This window comes from Neocloeon triangulifer, unplaced genomic scaffold (assembly GCF_031216515.1).
Source record: "Neocloeon triangulifer isolate White Clay Creek 2 clone unplaced genomic scaffold, ASM3121651v1 ptg000020l, whole genome shotgun sequence".
Taxonomy (NCBI): Eukaryota; Metazoa; Arthropoda; class Insecta; order Ephemeroptera; family Baetidae; genus Neocloeon; species Neocloeon triangulifer.
Window position 1 is genome coordinate 2,296,051 of NW_026775561.1, and position 19,145 is coordinate 2,315,195.

The window sequence follows — 19,145 nt, forward strand, 5'->3', positions numbered from 1 at the left end:
GGGAAAAACAAAACAACAAAGAATAAACATGGCTGCGTGATAATTTTTCACATCGGTGACCGAACTAAAATTTTATCAATCAAAAATGACGATGGAAATCGTAGTGTTTCAATTCAATATAGGAATTTAACGAGTTTTAACACGACGGAAAATAACCCAGATGTTTCAAGTGTGAGAGTTGGAGGCCTGCCATTCCGCCACCGCTTTGGTGATTCTTGTTAAATCTCAAAGCTCAAAGGCCATTAAAAAATCTTCGCAGAAAAGTTTTGTCTACTATTTATTGTCTGCGTGGTACTTGTGGGTGCTCAGCTTCAGTAATGCCAGCAGAGCCGTCATCTGCAATTATAACTGATGAAACAAGTTCAAGCAGTAATATTCTATTTTAAAACACGCATAATATGGAATAACAAACCAAACTTTTTGCAGGCACAATGCTAAATTCCAATGAAGACTTTCACATAGGACTGAATAGATCTCAGAAGTTCACTTTGGGAATTGTTTTATTGATACTAGTGGACATAATTTGGGTTGCATCGTCGGAGCTAACAAAAGTATAATCATATTAAATTGTTTGGGTCAAAATTTTGACAGTATTTAATTTTGACATATATTTTGATGTGCATTTCAGTATCTGTATGAGGAAGAATCCTACCAAAAACCTCTATTCACAACCTACGTCAAAACTTCCATGTTTTGTGTATACCTTTTGGGTTTCTTGGTTTACTCTCCTTGGCGGGACATGTGCATATGGAGCACTGCAAGTTCATACGTGGTAAGGACTAAGAAGAGCACTGTAATTTAAATTTAAACTATTAATTTATAAATCTCAGCTGATGGATCCAAATGTTGAGGATTCAAATTATTTTGCTGACCAGCCCACTGCATTGGTAAATTAAATCAATTTAAATAAAAACAACCAAACTAAAAAATAATAAAATCTATTGAATAGAGCGAGCCATCTTATGTTCCTCTGAGGAGGCCTGACAGTAGCAGAAGTACTTCGAAGAGTTCGGGAACCGAGAGTGACGATTCGTCTGTTAGATCAGTGCGCTTCAGCAAATTGGCAGAAGTTCGACAGATGTCTGAAGAAGAGGCAACGGCAGCACTAATGGCCAGACTTTCCTATTCAGCAAGTGTCCGTGCTGACCAAATTGCTAGGAGGGCAGCAAGTAAATTGCCTGTGGGCAAAGTTGCTTGGTTGGCATTTTCTTTCTGCATTTTGGTAATGAAACGTTTAAGCAAAAAGTGGAAAAACTGATTATTTTTAATCTGACACAGTGGTGCATGGCCAACTACAGCTACCAAGCGGCTCTTGAGTTTGGAGAAGCAGGCTTAGTTTCTTTACTGTCATGTGCTGCTCCTCTTTTTACTCTGTTACTATCAGCAGCCATGCCGTCGGAACCAATGGACAGGATTAGCTTGTCGAAAATTGCCGCAGTGGGAATGAGCATAGGAGGCGCAGTAAGCTATTCCGACTGGAAGCTAATGTTTTGAATTAATCACAACACCCCTGCAGAGCACTGTATGCTGGTCAAGCATGAATCCCAGTTTTCCACTCGGCGCCTCTCTGGCACTTTTCAGTGCATTTTTGTATGCTGTGTACTTGGTCAGTCTAAGGAAGAGAGTCCCTTCGGAAGAGGCACTTGACGTTCCCATGTTTTTTGGCTTTGTTGGCCTCTTTTGCTTCTTTGGTCTATGGCCTGTTGTTGCTGCTTTCCATGCTTTGGGCCTCGAGAAATTCGAGTGGCCAACACGACCCCAGTGGGCTGTGATGTTCTTGAATGGACTTATTGGAACTGTCCTCTCTGAAGTGCTGTGGCTTTGGTAATTTTTACTTTTACATAATATAAAAATGCATTTTGTAATTGTGTCAGGCTTTTAATTTTGTGATTTTTTTTTATTCCAGGGGATGCCTTCTTACATGCCCGTTAGTGGGGACATTGGCTCTCACGCTGACAGTTCCGTTGTCCTTCTTGGCCGATGCATTGCTGTGGCAAGTTCATTACCCATTGAGGGTGTACATTGGAGCGATTCCAATGGTAGCTGCATTAGTTTGGGCTGGGATATTATCCTCGCCAAGTCCGAACGGCGAACGAGCAACACCGAGAGACCCTCTTGCTAGATGGATTTTAATTGGTTGGACTAAATTAACCTCACCTAGGAACTCGTTCAACAGGTATTTTTACCAAACTTGAGATTGTATGTTGTGTATGGAATTTTGACTTTGTAGATTGCAAGGGGAGCGGGAAAGAGAGCAAACCGAATCTTTAATAGGAGTCAACAGTTCCTCCACTAGTGATCATGATGCCTAAAGTAGCTCGCGGGTCAGCCACCCACTTTAGTTTCTACATTCCATTGCTAAGAAAATTTAGACTTAAATTATTTCAGCCAGCACACATAAATGTCTGATCGAAGTGATAAGTAAACATCTCCTCTAGGTGTTCACATGTCTTAAATACTCGCACTGTCACCTTAGCATAAAAAAAGAACGCTTTTTGTGATAAAAAAAATGTTAGCAGAAATATGGAGCACATTCAGAACTACATTGTCCACGTTAATCTGTGCTAATTAGCAGCTACTGTGCTGTTTTAGTGATTTCGTGAAATATTTTCATATATCTAGTCCTAAATTTTAAGTAAATCCCAAATAGATCACACACTTTTTCCATGAATGGAAAATGGCATTTTAGTTCAGCACAATACATTAAAATGCCAACTTAAAAAACTTAAAAACTGTTCTTTTAAATATGAACTCTAAATTTTAATATTATACAGAACTGAAGTGTTTACTGAACATTCTGAATAACTCTAAAGAGCAGACAATACACAATCACCCTTTTCTGTTATTTTATATTTTATCCGAATCGATATTTATAATGAATTTAAAATTTTATTCAAAGATATAACATGGGATTTTTTTAATTAGTGGTGCACATAGCACTGCAGTCTGTTGATGATTGACTTAACTTAATCCCATGCTGTTTATGAGTTGAATTTTGTGATAGGTCCATAGGAGCAAATTTATTTAAAGGGCACTTCTTTCGACTAAGAAAAAATGTAAACAATTATTGTGTACCAGACTACCAGTGCAAATTTCTGGGTTTTATTGAAAATAAAATTCCTGTTGCAAATTCATATTGAAGCACTCATTTATTTGTTTCATACTTAAAGAAAAAAAAATCAATTTTTAAGACAAAATCACATTTTTGTTTTTCTTGCCATAGTGTAAGATCAAACTACATATAAATATAAAGAAATAAATAATGCCATAGTGCAACTAAACCTAACATATGGAACAAAGGAACTGAACAAGGGGGCATCACAACAAGTTGTATTGTTTGCATTTCTTATTGTTGCTCAACTTTGGTCAGTCACCCAGCGAACAATAAAAAAGATACCGACTACTACATACACATGTAAAAAGGGCTGCTACTACACCTTAATAAGTAAGTTTTATTCTTGTGCTTCATATGTACATGAAGAGTGATATAGCAGATTAGACATTTCGTGGTATCTGGAGGAAGGAAGAATCCAAGTATCTGATTAATTATGCTGAAGGGAGTGATATGCACACTTATTATAATACGTCGACTTGAAGTTATTTAGTCTTTATGCACACCACATGACATATGTATTACAGTTAGAGGAAACAGGAAAGTAGGTTTCTTACAAATATCTCGTATGGTGTAGTGCATTTTCGATTATTTCTATCCACATATATTCAGTTATGTGGTTTTGCTATTAAAAATATTCTTGAAATGTGCATTTACCATTATCAGTATAGGATGGAATAAGAAAAATAATTGCAACCTTATTTAGGTTGCAAAAAGTCTGCTAAGCAAAAACACTATGTGAATCAAAAAATTTTCCACAAATCTGCCATTTTTTTCTTTTAGAATTTTTTGTGTACCTTAAGTATGACCATACAAAAATCAGAGATAAGTTCTCCAGTCTTGTACATAAGAGAGCATAACAGCAATAATAATGAATTATTTGTTAGGGACACCAAGCAAGCAAATCGAGTCAAATTTTGACTTTTGCCTTGTGTGTTCCAAAATTTTGTTTAGTAACTAGTTTTTCCAAGTCTTCTTTAATCTAACAAATAAAATCCTATAGATTAATTTTGAAGATTAGTATGCATTTTAGGTTTTACAATCATCCTGAGATTTTCTACTTCCAATGTGTAATTGGAAGCTTTGCTATAAGTGCAGGTCTTTGCAGCCACTGGAAGCATGATTCCGCGATATAAGAACGAACAGGTAGAATTGCTTGATATACTCAATTCACTACTTTTTAAGACTTACTAATTAACCAGGTCATTTTCAGACTTGAAGAGATTATCAAATCAATTTAAGTTACTTTAGTTTTGAGCCTCCATATTTTCTCTCAAACTTCTGAATGTAAATATTCGGCGATTCTCTAATTTGAACACTAATAAAGATTTTTGACTAATAAACTACTAGTGAAAAAAACAAATGCAACTTAATCAATCAAGAGCCAATTAAAAATAATAGGTTGTACTCAAATCACCTGCTATTAAGATAACAACTTAAACAGGTAAAGAATGTGTTGAAATTGTGCATATATAAAACATACACCATGAAAAAGGTCATAATTGGGAACATCGTTTTTCAGTGGATTTCCGTCAATGTACAGACAAGTTTTTAATGTTTCTCTAACAAGATGGAGAGATAATTGACAAGGAGGCAAACACCACAATTGATATTTAAGTCAACAGCATTTCAGTTAAGAAATTGAAACACTTGTTAAATGGCAAGCCTCGACTTTCAAATGTACACAGCTAATCAGATTTCAATTTTCAATTCAACAGCAAGGCGAAATTTGAGATGCCCAAAATAAAAGCTGTTTCGAGATGCACAGATATTATTGTCCTGTAAAATAACATTTTGTTGCTGCATTGTTGCCATATAAGGCGCTGCAAAAGATAGCTCCAGATGTGATTCTGATTCTAGTTTGCCAGAATTTTAATTTTTAAGTGGTAAGTATTTTTTTGATTACTTCTTATAATTATTCGGAATTATTGCTGTTCAAGAGAACTGAGGATGAGCGTGCTCATCTGTGGGAGTAGTGCGGAGTCGAGTACCCCGTTTAATCTGATCCATCAAGCTGTCATGCACCAGGGTAGGATCCTTGACCGTTCGGCTGGCAATCAGACTCCGCACCCGCAAGGCTTTGTTGTTCATCTGCATCTGTGTCAGTCTGGTGGTCAGACTTTGCAACAAAAATGTCTGTTGCTGCGCCTCTTGAGGCTTGCTGTCTTCCTCAGAATATCTCCTCATGATTTGCGAAGGGTGCCCTTGACCTGCACCAGCCTTTTCTTGTTTGAGCTTACTGATTTTCATCTGCTGGATCAGACGCAGCTTGGATGGGTCTTCATATTCTGGATTTCGGGTCACTTTGTAAATTGCCTGCTGTTGTTGCTGTTCAAACATTTTTCGGCTGGTGCTAGGACTGTAGTTAGTTGTCATTTGGTGGTCCTGATATAACTGAAAATATGGAAAATACATTGATAAATCAGTCGTAAAATCTTATATAGCCTTTAATACCTTTCGAGTGGTAGCAGGACTTCTGCTTACGTAAACATCATCTTCTATCAAGCTCAAATTTTCATTAGAAACTCTCACATTCCTTCTTTGTTGAATGGGACTGGCAGGCTGGTGCCTAAGCTCGGTCAATGTGCGAACAGTGTCAGCAACATTTCCTTTGGCATCCTGGTACTGCCTTTTCATGGCGTCGGCAACAGGCTTGTATATTTCTTCTCCTGGTCTCCAAGATGGTTGCTGGCTGAGAGTGCGAACCGTATCGGCAACAGTCGACGTTCGGTATATTTCTTCCGAGGTAGGAGGCCGTCGGCTCTGACTAGGCATGTGTGGCACTTCAGTGTAGCTCCGCATGTGACATTCTCCGATATTGCCGTACAAGTGCTGCTGATTTTGCTGGTGCTGTTGCTGCAAGAAAGAGGGTGAAGGGGGCGGCGGAAGGTCGTCAGCGCCTAGTGGCATCTTATTGACAGTAGATATGGACGAGGTTCTGCGAATTGGTGGTGGAGGAGGAGCACTTGTGCTGCCGCGTCTTGGGATTCGGAATGAGCCTGTGTTGCCACTGTGAGGAGGAAAGCCTAGAACGAATTTGATTTTTTTTTAATGTTATTTTTTGGGAGCCCAAAAAAGAAAAGAATAAGTGTGATGAAGCGAAGGGGTTAGTAGTTTCTAAGAGCTTATGATGTGTTTAATGAAAGTTCAAATTCAGAAGTGCCACTTCTCATTAGGTTACCTGAAAATGACATTGGTCTATGGAGTTGGCGAACAGGTCTGATCATCAAAGGAGATGGAGGCAACGGAAGCATATCAATCAGATCATCATTTTGAACTGAAGTTGCCATGGGAGAAAAATAAAAAAGCAAAAAAAATTGTAAATCATAAAATAAAAAAGTATAAATTCAAAACAGGCGATCAAAAATATTTACCATCAGGATGTGGAAGATCTTCATGGGCACCATGAAGAGGCATCGTTTGGCTGCCGTAACCACTAGACGACTCATGCGAGCTTTCGCTGCTATTCTCAAGATCCTGCAAGACGTTATTTTTAAATAAAATTTATTTTTGTTTTTTTAAGTCACTGCTAAATTGTATCCAGCATATATAAATACAGCTGCAATATTGGTATCCTACATTCAATGCAATTAAAAAAGTATTAATAAATTGAGATAGTACTTTGTTTTCAACAGCAGTGGCACCAGCTCTGTCAGTTGATTTGTTAGCTGCTAAATTGGCAAGTTCGTGCATGTTGACGTAGACAGGGCAGACTATGACCTCATTTGTGGGAGTCTCTTGGTCGTATATAGCATCTGAAATTACAGCAATAGATAAGCACAGTTCAACTTATGTGCACTTTTGACAATTAACTTACCAATGCGAGCATGAGCAGGCTTTGGAACTAGGACAGAGGGACGTTCAGGTCTTTCTAATGAAGAACACCGCTTAGGCACAGCTGGTCTTCCATTGGCACCTGCGCCTGTTGGGGGCCTAGAATTCTGGAGATATTTTTTTCATAAAAAAATATTTCTTGGATTAAAAAAAAAAAAATTAACCTGTCCATCAGGAGCAGGGCTTGAGGGTGGAGGTGAAAAATGGTATGAAGCTATAGGTGGCCTGGCAGTTGGTTGGCCGTATGCGGCTGATATAGTATGCGGTCTGCGCTGGTTCTGTTGAGCAGCAGCTGGACCGACTTGCTGTTGCTGCTGGTCAGCCATTATGGCACTTGCTGCTCTTTCAAACTGCAAGGTTTCTTGAAGATTTGGCCACGAACTGGGCTGATTGGCAGTGCCAGAATCCTTGCAATCAGGTGCAGCAAGCTCTTCCATAATTCCACCGCTGGTTGTTGGAGTGCTACAGTTGGAACCATCTCCATTCGCAGTGTCATTCCCCTGATTGACAAAAGTCATGTTATTAAATTTATTATTGATAATCATCAGAGGTGCATCGAAGTTAATACAGAATGAGTCATTTGATGCAAATCAATGATCAAGCATTTAAGAGACTGCACAAAATTTAAAATTTTTCTAAAAAAAAAAAAATGCAAGAAAAAATAAAACTTTATAACAAAAAAAAAAAAAAATCTTGTGCTAAAATTTGATGCAGCAAACGTTTAAAAAACACAAAACTTTTGTTACAAACAAATTTTCAAGCTTATCATGCAATTTTTTTTAACAAAATAATAAAAATAAACTTGATGCACTCAAAAATACCTTTTGGCCAAGATAGTAGGGGAAAAGTCTATCTTGCGATGAGACGAATCCAGAGTCTTGAGACACAGCACGTAACCATGCAGGAGGTCTCGAAAGCTATGTAATAGAATGTAAAAACAAAAGAAATTGACACTCATAACACGCCGACGGTAAAATAACTGAATCTACTTTACATTCAATCACCATGCTTTTCAATAAATGAACAAATGACATAGGAATAAAAAGAAATGTTTGGCAAACTTATGTAAGAAAGGGGTACCTTGCTCATTGTGTTTGCTCTTTGGGGCCAGGCATTCTGACTAGCTGCAGCACCTCCACTGTGGCTGCTCAGACTTTGCAGAGAGGCAGCAGAGCCAACAGAGGACTTTCTAGAACCCATGCTACTGGGCGGGGACGAATCTCGATTGTTTGTGTTGGATGCATTTACCCAAGCTGCTTCTTGAGCAGCCGAGGCATTTGTCAGCTCTTGCAAAGCCTAATTACGCAAAATTTTACTCTTGTCAAAGTGGAAAACTAAGTTTCAGTATATATAAACCTGTTCAATAGTATCTGGTAGAGTTTTAGGATCTCCAATGGCTTTGTTGAGCTCATCAAGTGCCTCCTGGACGTGACTCAGTTCCCAGAAAATGGCTACTTCTTGTTCCTGATTTTTTTTAATACATTAATATTCTAGACAACACGAATTAATTTTAATTACTCACAAGTACTGGTCTTAGCAAAGTGACAAAAATGCAAAATCTGCCACGTCCCTCTGCCAACACAGCTCGGACAGACTTGCCTTCACACTCTCCTAACTGCTGTATGCCAGACTGAAGTAGTTTTTGCTGAGAGTCAAGAGGGTCCATTGCTGCAGTGATTCCTTGAGCCAGAGACGAAGATGAAGAGGTGCTAGTCAGGCCCTTACGAGCTTTCTTTTGCAGGCGCAAAGTGTCAGTCGAACGTTTCTTGAGCTCCGATCTGGCTCTTTTCGTTTCTGTAGTTCAGAAATTAATATAAAGATAGTAAAATGTGTAATTTTTACAAATATTACCTTTGCTGTGTTCCTTATCTAAATTTACTGTGGCTTTTTTCCAATCTTCGAGCCTGTCTTGCAGAGGATTTACAAGGCAATCCATAATAGCACTAAAGGAAAAATAATGGACGGATTAGAAACTTTTAAAAAAATTAGAGAGATAAAGTTGAGATAATTTTAGCATCCATAATGAAAGTGAAAGAAATAAACATAAAATATTTATTACCTTGTAAAAGATTTAACTCTGCTCTCCACTGCTCTCTGACGCAAGCAAATTCTCGTGAGGGCCGTGCCAATATCTTTGGTTGCTCCTGTAAACACAGATAAAAGTTTTAAATCAAACATCTCTAGAACATGGAGAGTAAACAAGAGCTGCAGCAAAATTATAAATTTATCAAACCTTTAGAGTTGGTAGCTGCATCTGCGATTTTCTGAAACGCCTCCAGATAAAGTCCAATTGCTTGCAAAGTTGCCCTACATTGAACACCACAATTATTGTAATTGATACCATGTGCACGAGAGATGAGTAATGATAATTACCGTAAGCATGAATGTAGCTTGGTAGCTTTGCTGACAAAGTCTTCCCATAAGGGGGCCCCATTCTGCAGAACAAAAATAACACGCCAATAAGAAATAAGAAATTTGAGCAATAATCAAGCAAAAATTATGAAATCATTTTTGGAGGGGGGATCAATGAACTTTTTAAACCATATGAATTTTGAAACCAAAATAAAAACGACAGAGGGCTGAAAGTAACCAAAAAATTGTCTCTAGAAAATATTATATTCCTCGGAGCAAACTGGCCAAAGCTAGAGCAGTTTGCGATTCATGAATAAAAAATGCTGAATCGAGAAAAAGTAGCATCTGCAGCGAACATAGCTGTAAATTATTATAACATGGCCCCTATGAACGATCAGCTTGTTTCATACCTTCATGTCAGTGATGATGTGCTGGAAAAGCTGGCCGAGGGCCGTTGTCTCCTCGATGTCCATGGTAGCAACCCTTTAGATCAGTTCACCATCGACTCTGCAATGAATCTCGTTCAAAATTGATTTGCCAAGGGGTCATGTCCGTATGTAATACGAGGTCAGTGATCATTTAAAAGGCAGCTTGAAGCTAAACAGTCTGTCAGTGCGACGTGCTCTTTACACGAAACTGTTGCAAAAAGCAGCCCTTGATAATTGCAAAAACAAGCCCTTCGCGAAAACCATGCTTACCGACAAAGGGAGGCACAATCACGGCCGCTAGACGCTAAAATTCGTGATCATTTTATCGCCGTCTTTTAAATAAACATGGCCGGCTGCAGTGATACTTTGCTGGTAGTAGTAAAAAGCGGCGCTCTGATTGGTCAACGCACTCCCCTGACTCCCCTTTCGTGGTGGGGGTAGCGTATCGAGCAGGCTGAGATGCTCGTATGTTTTCCTTCCATGTTTGGCTCTCGCCCTCCTTCACTCGCCGTGAAAAAGTAGTCCCGTTAAAATTGGTGCGAACCCGTGAGAAGTGAACAAGAAGTGAACGTCATTCACATGTGATTCTCAAGGACAGTCGTTCGGGAGCGGCGTAAAAACGTAAACACGACGATTTTTCGCACATCTCCAGGTTTGTTTACCTCTTAATCTTGCCACTTTTACTTTTTTGCGACAAATCATCATTGTACGTACTTTAAAGCATGCTGCGAATTTATATCACTATGTATTTTAGCAAAATGTTGCTGATAATTATGCCCTGTTTTTTTTCCAAAATTTGCAATGTTAATTTCCTCAACCAAAAATAATCATTAACTTCTTACCTGAGATTACTCTACTATAATATTACTCCTGTAAGAATGCTTTTTTTCAAAGCATTTCAATTGAAAATAATAATTTATTCACTAAGATTAGTTCTTTATATTTTTATGAATATTTTAGAATAAAATCATGCAAATAAGAAAATAATTTAAAAATTGTCTTCTACCTTTGATTGCTTTCAAATAAATACACAATTTATTTTTTTTCCCAGTATAGTAAAATATTCAAACAAAATAAAATATTTTACTACTCTGGGTAAATGTAAGTACTTCTTATATCATTGATTCATTTAATATTCCTTTTCATTTCAAATATAACCAGTTTAATGCATATCTTCTTTAATATTTTTTTCTCTTTATTGTGGAAATGGAAAATATTTTGAAATTTTATTATCTATTTTTTTTATCACTTTTTACTCTCAAAGATCAATTTTTTTTTATCTTTTCCAGTGTGATGCTGAAACGGCTCCTCTTCTGTTGCGTGCTCGTGTTCCAAATCGCAGCATCTGCAAAAATCATGCCTGGAAGAGGAAAATTTTGGTATTTTGCCTATGGCAGCAACCTTTTGGATAAAAGAATCCACATCAACAATCCATCGGCTGTTCGACAGACTAATGCAAAGTTGCAGGTAATTTATAAATAATTTACTTAAATAAATGATAATTAACATCAAACTAATTTTAGGGTTACAGATTAGATTTTGCTGGTTTTTCGAGGAGATGGGGAGGAGCTGTTGCCACCATCGAGCCTGAGGAAGGTACACACATGTGGGGAGCTGTTTGGAAGATGGACACTGATCAAATTGATTCACTTGATCGGTTTGTTTTTCACTGCTTTCTTAGTCCATTGCATAACTATATTTCTTTTGTTTTTGTAGTCAAGAAGGTGTGAAAGATGGGGTTTACCAGGTTTTACATGTGAATGTAACTGATGCTGCTGGCTCGACTTACAACTGCAGGACTTACAGGTTGATTTCACTTTGGCTTCATTAATAATAGAAGTTTCTAAAAAATTATAATTTTCAGATACAATGCAAAAGAGCCATTGACCGGTGGAACTTACTCAAAAATTCCGCAAGCTAGACGTCCATCGCCAATTTACCTCGAGACAATTTTAAGGGGTGCAAATCAGTCTAGCCTGCCAAAATCATACATTGACAAATTGTCGAGCATCCCATCAAATGGACATGACAGCGGAATGACTTTAGATCAGTTTCTGAATCGACCTGCTCTAGTCAACAAGAAAGATTGAGTGATGAGGTAAATTTTTTTTATTTATATATGCAACTATTTTGCAATTTTAAAAATTGCCATATTACCCACTCAAATTGACAATTACTTTATAAAGTGTTGTTGAAATACGGTCAACAAAAAATATTTGCATGCAAATGTAGTTTATATTCATAAGTTGAAATTTGCTGTTATTTATACTGGAATATTTCATATGGATTTTATATTGTGGACAAAAAAAATGCTGTGCATCGACATGATCCAAAATTTTATTTTAAATTTACTTGTTGACAAAATATATCGAATCTATTTTAAATAATATCACAAGTGAAATGTTTTTAATTTTGACCACTTTATGGTGAAGCAGAGACCCATAAATTTTCAGAAGTTTAAAGCAGGGCTTAGGTTGAAATAAATCAAAATTTGCATATCAGCTAAATTGTCCTTGGGCGTGGATTGCAAACACAAATGACACTACACACACATATATGTTTGTGTGCAACTAAATAAACAACACTATTGTGCCTGCCGGAATTACAGCAAAGTGGGGTTTGGACATTTTATGCGCACACTGATTACCATGCAAATGGAATAAATCTTGTGTGCCTGCGTTTAGAGGTCTAATTCCGCCACATGCTCACTCTGGCGCTCAGAGTCGCACTCCAATATAAAACTTTGCCCACATAATGTATGTATGATGATGATAAAGTAATAAGTAGAGTGCATGCTGGGACTTAACGAGGGATCTGCTGGCTTTGCCAAAACACCTGCGGCCTCGCATTCAACCACACCCTGCGCTGCTCTCATGGCCGGCCCTTTCCTAAAGTTGAGAGGCATTTTACTTTCAAATCTTCCAAACACCATTAAATGAATTATTTCATCTAAAGCACAGCTAAAACTGGTGTTTGAAAACAAGAGAATGAAAAAAATTGGAAAAAATTAATAGACATATACTTTAAAATAAGAAAAACAAAATTTAGAGAATAAAAGGTCATACAATTTTTTCTTACAAAGAAAATTAATAAATAAGTAAATAAATAAATATAGAACATATTGCTCAAAATTATCTTTCGGAAAAATTGATGTGTGGTCATTGATTATTTTTTTTACTGATTAATGAAACACAATAAATAGATCTTTAATTAAAAATACTTGCATTTTTTCCATTTATCTAAAAAAATTATGCAAAAACGTGGCAGAAAATTTGATTAAAATTAATTTCAGTAATTGAAAAAATTTTTTTTATTTACTTCATTTTTAAAATTTTTTTATAAGATTACAATTCACTTCATTGTGAAGCAGAAATGTAGATTTTTTTTTAAACTGGCCTGACAGTTCATGAGGACCTATTGGTGCAAATCAAGTGATCAGTTTTTGTCAGGGGTTGAGATTTTCGTTGCCCACATGTTTAATTGGCCGTCGGTCTAACCGCTCGTCGTCCCAACTGTCCTGCGATCCCTTTTTGCTCCTCTGCACTTCAGTTTGACGTTTTAGATTAGCCGCGCGGCTAACACGAGCAATGCATAAATTGCATGTTCTCGAAATTACACACTCTTGTGCAGTCAAGGGGTGGTTTTGTTTTACACCCGTGCGACGAGGGTGCGTCACACATCCACCCTGCGCGCGTATTGTAATCCCACCCCAGTACAAAACATTATGCGCTCCCGTCCCATTTCGCTGTAACCCAGACGCATCCTCTCCAGTCTGCCTTTCTAATTATTACGGCGATCATTGTGAGCGCGCCTCAGACAATATGCGGTACCAATAAATTATTGGGGTGGAGGCGCAGTTTCATCTTTTTTGACACGCGTCACTTATTAAAGGAAAGCGTAGCAAAGGCATTTTACATTTTATGAATACAGTTTTATACGGACATATTTCGGACAAAAAGCAACGAGGGTGGAATTTCCAACCATGGTATTTATGTGATACACAAAAATACCAAACCTCCATATTATAAATTTTGCATTCTAGTTTCATTTTTTTTATTAAGAACTGAGTGCATAATATATGGGTTGAAAATTTTTTTTTGTTATCATGCAACCTGTTAAATTGTGTAACAAGTTGTAAAATAAAAAGACTATTTTTATTAAAATCAGTATTATTAAAAAAAAAGAAACAGTTATAAAATTTTTAATGATTAGCCGAGCATATTTTATTGCTAATAGATAACTTAAGAGTTATTAAACCTAGATTTAATTCATATAATTGTAAATTTTAATACAGCAAAAGTATACGGATGCATTTGCTAAATTGACAAAATTAATTCATGTATGCATTTATAATGATAAAATTAATATCATTATTTTGTACGAAACGATGAATAAAGCGAAAAAAATATACTTAAACAAATTTTTAATAAATGATATCACATTTAACAATGTGTCAGCGTAAAAAATTATGTTATTTCCTTTTCGGAAATTTAAACTGCGATAAATCATTAAGATTTCTTTCCTCTCGCTTTATTGCAGTGTCTCCCCACACACAAAAGAATATTGCACACAAATAAGTTTCATTTGCATGAGAGAAGCAAAATGATAAACGCCATCATCTATTATTTCCCTTGCACGATATTAAATTTAAATGCCTCGAAACAGGCAATAGAGATGGTTATCGCACGAGTGTATTTTTTGTTATTTGCTTCGTCGCCTCGCATTTAGCCATTCATTCTCACCCCCTGTAGTATGTGCATAGGATACACTGGACTTTTGATTAATAGTGCGAGTCAAAACTCACCCCCGTTACTGATTCGAAAACCTTGAGCGACAGCGTTTTCATTACGCGCGCAGGAAAAGAGGTGATCCCTTTCTAAGCCATGAATGCACAAAACATTTATTATTCATGTTTCACCAGGGGCAATGCAAAACACAAAATGCGAGCAGGCAGGCGAGAGCGCAGAGCTCTTTGAATATTTATAACATCCAGGAAATTGAGTTTTTAGTGTGTGCATTAAGCACCATTTTTTTCCTTCAGTGTTCTGCAAATAAATGGAGGAGTAAAGTAATATTGAAACGAAAATCTTATAGAAGCCAACACGTAAAATGTTTTATTTTCAGACTATGTGGTCACACATGAAATGATGAAATACAAAAAAGAAGATGTGATTTTCTTCACAATTCATATTTCTGCTTAATTTGATAGATTTCAACATCAACAAAAATTGTTCGTACACCTTCCTTAATTATACAATGTTTTGATGGTAAGACATTTTTGTGAATACGGCATAATCCTGCGTAATCTTTTCTTTACATAATTACACATCTTAGTCAAATCTGATATGTGACAAAACGCGGAGAATATCAATCTGAGAATCAATAATATATGCATATGGACACAACATGATAATTATATGAGAATTCATTGCTAATTTTTTTTCTGTGCAAGATTATTAACAAATAATTTCATCCGCCTCAGTCAAATTCAATTTGCACAACACTCATGTCAGCAAACGTTACACAAAGACATAGCATAAAAGCAATCATTTGTCAATTCCATGGTTAAAAAATATTATTAGAATTAAAGAACTTTATTAAATCAGAGATCAGGTTGCTGGTTGGTTTTTAATAAAGTGTCTTAATATGCTAAATAGTTTTCTCTCGGTCGGGAAATCGATCAATATATTGTTGTGATTTATTATTCTAATACTAAACACTACACTGGTGATATGATTTGCTTCAAGAAAATAACTAGAGGATGTGTTTTTGGCACAATTTAGGGAATTCCGTCTGAAGAATCGCCGATAAGGGATTTTAGACCTACTGAAGCGACAATATCAATTGCTCCGTGATATTTTCAGCTATTCCTGTATTTTTTTTAGAAAGCGCCATTTTCCATTAATTACTGAAATTCACAGGCGATTGTCGGCTTTGATATACAGGGTCATTTTGGGTGAGAACGATTTCTACTTTTTGGCAAACAATTCAGCCACGGGTCGTTGAGTATGAAAATACAACAGGAGGAAGATCGTCGAAGAGCCAACTACATCAGGGAGAGCTACGGTATAGTCTCGTTTTATTATTAATTTGTTTCTCGTGAGTGTTTCCATAATCCTAGTATATGCTTATGTGCATATTGAGGAATATTAATTTACAAAAGAAATTTTTGCAGTGGATGCAAAAGTACAACTATATATGTTACAAGTTACAGCGGCGATATCAGATCACTGACAGCTTTATTTTAGGCGAAAAATTTCAAGTTAACTTTGGACTTTGCTTAAAATTTTTACATTTTCCTTTCGGCCAATTACAATCTGCGTTCAAAGTGGTCATTTTTCGCCTATACGCTGCCTAAAGAATGTTCAAATCAGAGATAATACATCATAAAAATAATGCACGATATTATTTTATATCGCAAAATTTTTAGACCTTTTTCGTGAATTATTCCTTTATGTAAAATACACAGTAATCTCACTTGTACTCTTTCATCCTTACCTCTCAGCGTCGCTTTTATTTTTGTTTTATTTTATCAATAATTACACGATAGCTAACTTTCTCATGTGTGTATGAAAATCCGAGCTGAGACATATATTTGGCACCGATAGACTAACAGAATGATATTGGGGTACTGTGAGCTGATGAAAATGGAATGCAGGCAAGTCAGTAAACGACCTTATTATGATACCCATTATTGATTGCAAACTGCACAAAAAGTTTAAATTATTGAAAATGTTAAATTTTATTAACAGAAAAAGCCAGCATTCCATCTTTTGAACACGCCTCGTCTAGCTACAGTTTCAAGTTAAATCTCCTTATACCCTTTTGGTCTCCGAGCTTGTGTCAAGAAAAATTTGGTAACTGCAATCAGCTCGTTTCTTTTACTCCTTTTCGCTCTCAATTCTATTTCACTTAATTGTGTGAATTTTTATTTTTATCTAATAAATTCAAAATGGAACTACGTGCTTGAAGATAACGTTTTTTTTTCTTTTAAATTCACCATCGACACTCTAAACTAACCACTAATGAGAATGTAAAATGGGAAATCAACTACGCGACTTTACTTTTATTGAAAATAGGCCCGTGTGCCCTTAACACTGGAATTGAGCTTTTGTGTCGAGAACGCTAGCATAAAATTCGCCGTTCGCGGGCCCAATGATCGCCGAGAAATCTTTTGCTGGGGCCTCTTGCTCTGTACTCGCTGCTTTTTCTACGTCTGTTATAGGGGCGGGTGCTCTCAAATCATCGTACAGGATTGTCAGTCAATTCTATGTTTCATCGTTTCCGATTTTGTTGCTCTCCTCTAATGATATAATAAAGTAGCTTTTTTAAATCTCTTAAATGTACAGTATTCATAATGAGCTTTTAATAATTATTTATTTTCCCTCTTCCAACACCCATTCATGCAAGCGCAAACATCTAATCAAAACCACACGACGTACGAAATAAAGAGAAAATCTGCGAGTTCGTTGTTTTTTTCTTTTGCACGTCTATGAGTTATGAGAGTTTGAAATTCTGGAGGTTAATACCACAGCGCCCAGCTCGGTAACAGGATATTTAACACAATTTCCATTAAATTTGGTCCGCTCTCTGCATCAAATTCAGCTGTAATTTTCTAGTTTTATATCAAATTAGGGCTTATTTCTGCTTCGGAAAAATGTTTTTGCTGCGCCGCAAGCGCTCAATTTTCTTAGTATTTTCTTGATATAGTAATTAAATTTTTGGAACCGTAATGAAAGAATGAACCAAAAAATTCTCGTCGGAGGTTAATTGCGCGGTGATGAAAACACTACCACTCAGATAGATAAACACATACATCAAACTTCATCAATGCTATTATAATTTTTAGCCAGTCCGCTGGATTATATGACGCACTATATCACATCACTTAAGGAAAATACAGTTTATTTCAATGTTCGCCGCGAGAAATCAATTGTTACTGATGATGAGATCCACTTTGGAAAATGTATTTACACAATGAGGGAAGGAAAACACCAAATAAACTAACGTAGAACCAAGAAGTGTATAGCAGTCCCTGAGCTCACGTGTGCAGAGGGACTGGAGAGTTTATACGTAGAAAGACTATCATAGGACAGGCACTCAGAGAGATGACAGTTTTAAAAGAGGGGCTGAAGAAAGTGGCGCTGCAAAATTTGTGCAATTTCTTTCTCACCGATAACAAATTTGCACCAATATGACAACAAAAACAACAAGCTCTTGCGGCCACTTCCTTGCAACCTGTTTTTCAGACAAGCAAACGAGAGTTTTTTTTCTTCTTTTTGCTCAGTCAGTTCAAGCCAACGTGGGCGGTGGAACAAAGCCGAGGTTTTTGCGTTGCAGGAAGAGATGGATCTCAGAAAAACGCGGCCTGTCTGCTTCGTGTCGCCTCCAGCATTCGTTCAGCAGGTCGTAGATTTCTCGGGGGCACGCGGCCGGCCGAGAAAGTAGCCTCTGGTGGCCGTTGTCTTGGTACCAGTGACTGCAGTTCTCCACAACCTGCTCGTTGGACAATTCTGCAAAAGGTCTGCCCGAGCCGAGCTGGAGGACCTCCCAGAGAGTCACAGCAAACGACCAAACATCACTTTTGCATGAGTGCTTGCCCTGCAAAAAAAGAAGAGGAAAAACAAAATGAAAGCTAATTTTATTTTTTTCAACTTTTTTTTTGACATACAGAGTATATGTCAAAAAGTGAATTCTAGGAGAGGGCGACTAAAATTAATGGAGTTTGAAAGTTGGATAGCAAATAATTAATTACCAGAAGGAGACTTTCCCATGCCATCCAGCGAATGGGAAGTCTGGCTTTTGTGTCACTGACGTAGTAGTCTGCCTCGTAGCGATTGCAGAACATCGCATGGTCCGAAATTTTAATGCTGTAGCCTCTCCCTACTGAGCAATTCCTGCAATAAAACCGACAGAACGATTGTGAGTAAGCTATTCAAATCGTGATTCGTATTTAATGAAAAAGCGCCACGTTCCTTGATGATAATAATAAGTATATCACTTGAAAAATCCATTACCAACAAAGTTTGTAATGAATTTCGACGCGGCGTGCCAGCCACTTCCCCTGCCCTTCATTTACCCTCTCTAGCTGGCGTTAATTAATATTGCAAAAGCGTGAAAAATTAACGAGAATTCGTGGGCGAAAGCGACGACGGTGGAGAGCTTTGGCGTGCTGCATCTGCTTGGGTGGAAAGTGACATGCATTCTATTAAGGGCGCTTTGTTTTTGACAGCAATTCGTTTTCGAGCCAGGCGCGTGTCGCGAATAATAAAAAGCCGTCTGACTGAGGGCGGAAAAGCTATCAATTTTTCCCAATACGATATTTTGCCGACAAGGGCACCTGCGAACAACCCTAGCGCTTAGCAGCATTTTGCCACTAGAATTGAAATAAAGGCGAAAGAAAAAACAAACAGAAATAA

General features: G+C 37.1%; 4 protein-coding genes across 8 annotated transcripts in view; 2 read left to right on the forward strand and 2 right to left on the reverse strand.

Moving 5' to 3' along the window:
* Position 1: 1 nt before the first annotated feature.
* Positions 2–3,134, forward strand: LOC132204021 (solute carrier family 35 member F5). 2 transcript variants are annotated; one of them, XM_059632236.1, is made up of 10 exons: positions 2–208; positions 260–369; positions 427–551; positions 629–772; positions 831–887; positions 950–1,222; positions 1,279–1,461; positions 1,517–1,824; positions 1,907–2,176; positions 2,231–3,134. In XM_059632236.1, exons 2-10 carry the CDS (start codon positions 318–320, stop codon positions 2,310–2,312), a joined length of 1,494 nt encoding a protein of 497 aa, XP_059488219.1. In that variant the 5' UTR covers positions 2–208; positions 260–317; the 3' UTR covers positions 2,313–3,134. The 2 variants fall into 2 exon arrangements, with proteins under 2 accessions (XP_059488219.1, XP_059488218.1); XM_059632235.1 differs by having other exon boundaries at positions 2–369.
* On the reverse strand, positions 3,131–10,149 carry LOC132204018 (protein MTSS 2). 3 transcript variants are annotated; one of them, XM_059632231.1, is made up of 17 exons: positions 9,997–10,149; positions 9,709–9,805; positions 9,320–9,381; positions 9,180–9,253; positions 9,006–9,090; positions 8,798–8,889; positions 8,469–8,740; positions 8,303–8,410; positions 8,027–8,242; positions 7,768–7,863; positions 7,111–7,446; positions 6,930–7,053; positions 6,734–6,867; positions 6,487–6,589; positions 6,294–6,389; positions 5,567–6,138; positions 3,131–5,506 (listed from the first exon to the last, which is right to left on the reverse strand). In XM_059632231.1, the coding sequence occupies exons 2-17, from the start codon at positions 9,769–9,771 to the stop codon at positions 5,048–5,050; spliced, it is 2,892 nt and encodes a 963-aa protein (XP_059488214.1). In that variant the 5' UTR covers positions 9,772–9,805; positions 9,997–10,149; the 3' UTR covers positions 3,131–5,047. The 3 variants fall into 3 exon arrangements, with proteins under 3 accessions (XP_059488214.1, XP_059488215.1, XP_059488216.1); XM_059632232.1 differs by lacking the exon at positions 7,768–7,863; XM_059632233.1 differs by lacking the exon at positions 6,294–6,389.
* A 67-nt stretch (positions 10,150–10,216) lies between these two features.
* LOC132204023 (gamma-glutamylcyclotransferase-like) lies at positions 10,217–12,121 on the forward strand. Its single transcript, XM_059632239.1, has 5 exons — positions 10,217–10,378; positions 11,016–11,193; positions 11,250–11,383; positions 11,443–11,532; positions 11,591–12,121. The coding sequence occupies exons 2-5, from the start codon at positions 11,020–11,022 to the stop codon at positions 11,814–11,816; spliced, it is 624 nt and encodes a 207-aa protein (XP_059488222.1). The 5' UTR covers positions 10,217–10,378; positions 11,016–11,019; the 3' UTR covers positions 11,817–12,121.
* Positions 12,122–14,814: 2,693 nt separating this feature from the next.
* Positions 14,815–19,145, reverse strand: part of LOC132203977 (discoidin domain-containing receptor 2-like) — a 64,452-nt gene continuing 60,121 nt past the window's right edge. For both annotated transcript variants that reach the window (XM_059632159.1, XM_059632158.1), the window contains exons 14-15: positions 18,482–18,623; positions 14,815–18,327 (exon numbers count right to left, since the gene is read on the reverse strand). In XM_059632159.1, the coding sequence (XP_059488142.1) occupies positions 18,019–18,327; positions 18,482–18,623 (451 nt within the window). In that variant the 3' untranslated portion in view covers positions 14,815–18,018. The remainder of the gene's footprint in view (positions 18,328–18,481; positions 18,624–19,145) is intronic.